Here is a 5232-nt window from a genome sequence, read left to right on the forward strand (position 1 = left end):
CGCACCCGTAACCTTATCCGTGCAGATGATCGAGCGGACGGTGTCAATGAACCCGCCTAGAAGGATCGGCCGGTCATATACTCAAAGGTTCAAGCGGGAGAGAGTACGGACAGCTGCAGCGATCCCTTGGATACTCCCCGGTGATCCGACATTGCGTCGCTTCCCCGACCCTGGTTTCCCTCGGAAGGAATGCCCGCACGACCAGCACACCTAGAGCTAGAGACAACGAGCCCCGGAGCAACCGGGGAGGGGTGAAAGCGATGAAACAAAACCGGAAAACGACATTACCAGTGGAAGTATTCCAAACACCAAACACACGCAGGTAAGCTCGAATGCTTTCTGGCCCTTTTTTGTTCCTACCATTCGCGAAGCCATGCAAGCCATGCCACCATGTCAGCTTTATGGTGTTGATCTTTTCCATGTAAACGATCGGTTGCGAAGGAAATCAATGCACACAACAATCAACATGTGCTCACCTACCTGAGCCAGCATCTCGTTCCGGTGCGGCCTGGTGCAAAAACGGACTGGTACACAACGCACCAAACGCACATTGTTGACGAAACACGGTAGATCAAATTCCATCGGGGAGCGGATGGATGCGCGCAAGATGTGCAGAAAGCCCGCTGAAAAGACGGCGTGTCCCTTGGTGACAAAAGCCATGGGTTTCGGCAGACCGGGATCAAACACGCGCCATGCGGGCATTGGATTATAGTTATCGATCGATCGGAGGGATCGCCGCCGTCGATCATGTTGCACCTGGATCGGTTTCGCATAAAGCGCGCCCTCGCCGTACAAACAACTGCCATCTGACAAGATTTTAGCATACGAAACCCTTTTTCGGGAAGTGTTCTAAGCTGCAAAGGATCAATGGCTACCCATTGAACCTTCCTTACGACGGATATCCTTTCCTTTGGCTCTCGTTTTTCCAATAGGTGAACGCATTTTCTCGCCCACACCTGGCCACTTTGGTGGCGTTCTTGTAGCCTAAACGCCGCCCCAAAACCGTTCTGGTCAGCCTTTTTCACGGCACGAGCACTTAACTGGATGAGTAATGATGGTTGAACGTTGGAAACGCACTGTATCGACGACCCCTTTTCTGTTTCACCGTCGCAACACAATGAGTCGACACAAATTACGATTCGAAACACACCCGGCACCGCCACCAGCAGCAGCCGCAGCAGCGCCATTTGCCACGTGTCACGATCTACACCCTACCTCGGCAACGGGCACACTCGAGAGATCTTCGTGGAGCGACCGTTTTTCCACCTATTTGAGTGTGACAGAAGGAGATCAGATGCTCAAGATCCTTCCCGTTACAAGGGCATCATCGGGGGGCCTGTTCCTCACACCCAAAAGGAGCGCATCGAATCGACTCTAGCCGTTCGCTTTTGTGGTACTAAATCAACATTTACCAAAAGGTCAAGATGCAGGGACGAACGAACCACTCCTGTTGCGCTCGGTGATCGATCGAAATGCATCCAGAGAGTGTGGGTTTTGGAGTGGTAGGCGGATGAAATTGTTTTGGACGGTGTAAAACCGTTTCACACCTTCCCTGTATCGGGCACGGTGATGCGCGAAACAGTTGTAGTGTTATGGGAAATGGACTTGAAATCTTCATTCGAATGATTAATGAATATTACGACGGGCGCGAGTACCAGCTGATACTGTTTGATGGCTCGAGTATGATGAGTTCAACGATTTTAAGTGGTTTATTCTTAATAACTTATCGGTCTGTAACGAAAAACCAAAAGTGTATGTGCAAAGATGTTCCACACTACCGGTGATAGTTGTTTATATTACTCCTAAATTAAACTGTACATTCAAGATCTTGACAAACATGCTTGGTTGGTTCTGCTAGAGCAGTGGTCGGCAAACGTTGCGGCCTAAAGAGCTAAAAATCTTTAAAAAACGTATAGTTTCTCGTTAAAAGCTAAATTGAATAACCTAGCACCAATAGATGGTTGATGGGAGATGGTTTCAAGAGGAAAAATATCCTCGAAATAACTAGAATAGATGCACAGGTGACTTGCCGACCATCACACTAGAAGAATTGCATTCGCAGTACAGATTAATGATGTGCTCTCTGGAGCGTACCTACGACTCCGATCAGACTCCCACTATTGTTAGTCCGATTCAAACTCCAGCAAAATCCGAACCACTAGTTCCGTGCGAAGTCGGAGTCATTCGAAGTCGAACGGAGTCATCCAGAGTCGTCCAGAGTCGATCGTAGTCGAACGGAGTCGTACGGAGTCGACCGGAGACGGAGCCATTGGGAGTCGTCCAGAGTCGATCGGAGACGTCCAGAGTCGATCGGAGTCATACGGAGTCGTCCGGAGTCGTCCGGAGTCGGTCGAAGTCAACAGGAGCCGTCCGGTGCAATATGCTTGTGATAAGGCATTTCATTTCGTTGTGGTTTTTTTTTTGTCTTTCACTTTGCGCGTGCACTCCGTGTACAGGTCTTTGTTTTGCAGGCCGACTCCGGACGACTCCGACTCCAACCGATTCCGGAATACTCCGCACGACTCCGACGACTCCAAACGACTTCAAACAATGTCGAACGACTCCGGACGACTCCGGACGAATCCAGATGACTCCAACTCTCAACGACTTCGGCTGGCTCCGGACGACTCCGGATGACTCTGAACGGCTCCGGACGACTCCGAACGACTCCGGACGACTCCGGACGGCTCCAGACGATTCCGTACGACTCCGTATAATGCTGCCTACCTTCCTGAGTCGGTCCCGGAATTATAGAAGGCGGATCGGAGTCGACTCCGGATTTTCGCCAACTTTACTCATCGCTAGTATAGATCTCTAAATTATGTTATTCCCTTCAATATAATGAAAAGTGCGATCAATTAGATGAAATATGAGGGTAAATTATAAAGCATTAATGAGAACTAGCGTAACAGCAATTAGTGAAATGAATAATGTAAAAGAATACATAAAGTGAAAGTAATAAAATATAATTAAATAAATCTAGTTAGAATAACATTATCTTCCACATACCTTTTCCGCAGTTCAGCTGACGCATACTGTTGTGTGGAAGTGATAAAAGCACATCACTTTTTTGAAACATTGTCGGGACGCTTCTAGAGACGGCATATTGTTATGCAATTAGCCTCCATAAAGTGCAACTGTAAAATCGTTCTACACACAACACTTTTCGGAAGTTAACAATAATTTATACAACCAGCAAAGTTGCACATTACAACAAACATGATGTTGTATTACTTGATGTTGGATGAAACTTCTCCTTCACTGCGGTATTGCAATTGCCATGATTTTACACAATTATTATACAAACAACACAGCTCATGGTACGATAACATAGTAGCTATTACTTTTTCTTAACATTAATCTCCTCCAGCACAGCCGGTAGATGTTCCAGCAGTTGTTCCTGAGTCATATTGTACTGATTGTTGGACCAAATGATTTTTAGCCTATCCAGCACCACACCCAACTTGGGCCCTTTCGGTGCCCCGTTTGCGATGAGTACATTACCTTTGATAGGGAACTGTGGAATTGGCCAGTCGAGCAGCTGCTGGTAGAGCTCCTGCTTACCATGGTACTTTAGCAGCTCGAGCACGTACTCCTTCTTCAGCTTAACACTGCTGATGGTTTGTAGACACAGTTGTTGAAATGGTCTGGAGAAGAATGGAATGATAATAATTAATTTTAACCATAAAATCCAATTAGACGCGCCTTTTCTCGCAAACTTACAATAATTCATCGATTGTGGCCGTTTCTTCGCGATTTTGGGTAATGAAGTAACAAAGCTCCCTTTCGTACACGGTAAACTTAAGGCGCATGTTTAGGTTTACGGCATCTTCGGGTGTGTTTAGCAGTGCCGAAAGGACCGTTATCGGCTGTAGCTTTGGATCGAACGATCGGACCTGCTTCGCCACTCGCAAGAACTCTGGCACGTTTGGTGCATCCGGCAGTCCCATGTGAGGCGCTAGCTGACAGTTAATCATTGCTTCCGTCAGCTCAATGCCGAAATTACCGCTCAGTATCTTTTTCCACTCCTGCCAAATACGCTCACCGCTGATGCGGGCCAATCCTTCCGCATTTTTCGTTATAATGCGCAACGTTTCCTCGTCGTGGCGGTTTGATTCCTCCGCGATGCGTCCGTAAAATCGGAAGTAGCGCAATATGCGCAGATAATCCTCCTTGATGCGCATGTCCGGATCGCCCACGAAAGCTACGCGACGCTTTTGCAGATCCTCGTAGCCATAGAAATAGTCGTACAACGTGCCATCGAATCCTTGCGCGGGAAAAAAGGGACGGTAAAACGCGATTCAACCAAGCTTTGCTATAACTGCACTTACCGAGAAACATGGAATTAATGGTGAGATCTCTCCTGTTCGCATCGAGCAACCAGTCGGTGGTGTGGATGACCTCGGCATGACGCCCATCGGTAATGGCATCGATGCGCAGCGTGGTTATCTCAAAGTTTTCCCTATCGTTTATCCTGGGCGTGATGGTTCCGTGCTTTTCGCCGTTCATGTTCACCATCCGAATGTTCTCTTTCGTGAAGATCTCTTTCATTTCCGTGGGGGTGGCCGTGGTTGCTATGTCAACGTCTTTTGGGTTCATGTTCATGAGGATATCTCTGTGTATACGGGGAACAGATGAATGTTTTGTTTCATTTCGTTCCGCACAACTGCCGGTCCGGATGGCAGTGGAATCTTACCGTACAGCACCGCCAGCAACGCGGATTTCAAAGTTGTACCGCTCGAACAGCGCTATCAGATCCTTAAGCTCTTGGGTGAAAATCGAACGAAACTCGGGAGAGTCAATTTTCTTTACCACCGGATCCGGCCGGGCAATCGCACGTGCGTCCATTCTGCGCTGCTCGATGAACTGTTTGAACCGTTCAGTGTTGGTGGAACTGTAACGACACTAAATGGTGTTAATGTTGGATAACGGTTTGCCCCAGATGTTGGTCAATATTATGCCTGCTCACCAAAAATCCGTTGATGTGAAGAAAACGCTTGAGAAGGGCTTGCTGTTGCCGGATTGCCACCATTGTATGTTTTGGTTAAAAAAAAGTCAGCTGGTGAATGACAGCTCGAGTTGACAGGATGGGTGAGTTTCGCTGGATTTGACAGCTTGGCATTGATGCAGCCCAGTATGACAATTTAGGGTGCCGAATACATTTTATTTTTAAAAACTTTTTGTATAGTTTAAGTAACTTGGTTTTAGCTGTAAATTATAAAAAAAAAACAC

General features: G+C 47.3%; 1 protein-coding gene across 2 annotated transcripts; it reads right to left on the reverse strand.

Annotated features, from left to right (window-relative positions):
• Window positions 1-3201: 3201 nt before the first annotated feature.
• LOC120908285 (CCA tRNA nucleotidyltransferase 1, mitochondrial) lies at window positions 3202-5076 on the reverse strand. 2 transcript variants are annotated; one of them, XM_040319201.1, is made up of 5 exons: window positions 4970-5076; window positions 4697-4905; window positions 4332-4615; window positions 3724-4267; window positions 3202-3647 (listed from the first exon to the last, which is right to left on the reverse strand). In XM_040319201.1, the coding sequence occupies exons 1-5, from the start codon at window positions 5030-5032 to the stop codon at window positions 3341-3343; spliced, it is 1407 nt and encodes a 468-aa protein (XP_040175135.1). In that variant the 5' UTR covers window positions 5033-5076; the 3' UTR covers window positions 3202-3340. The 2 variants fall into 2 exon arrangements, with proteins under 2 accessions (XP_040175135.1, XP_040175141.1); XM_040319207.1 differs by having other exon boundaries at window positions 4697-4894; window positions 4970-5049.
• Window positions 5077-5232: the final 156 nt, after the last annotated feature.

The sequence above is a fragment of the Anopheles arabiensis genome, chromosome 2, assembly GCF_016920715.1.
Source record: "Anopheles arabiensis isolate DONGOLA chromosome 2, AaraD3, whole genome shotgun sequence".
Lineage (NCBI taxonomy): Eukaryota > Metazoa > Arthropoda > Insecta > Diptera > Culicidae > Anopheles > Anopheles arabiensis.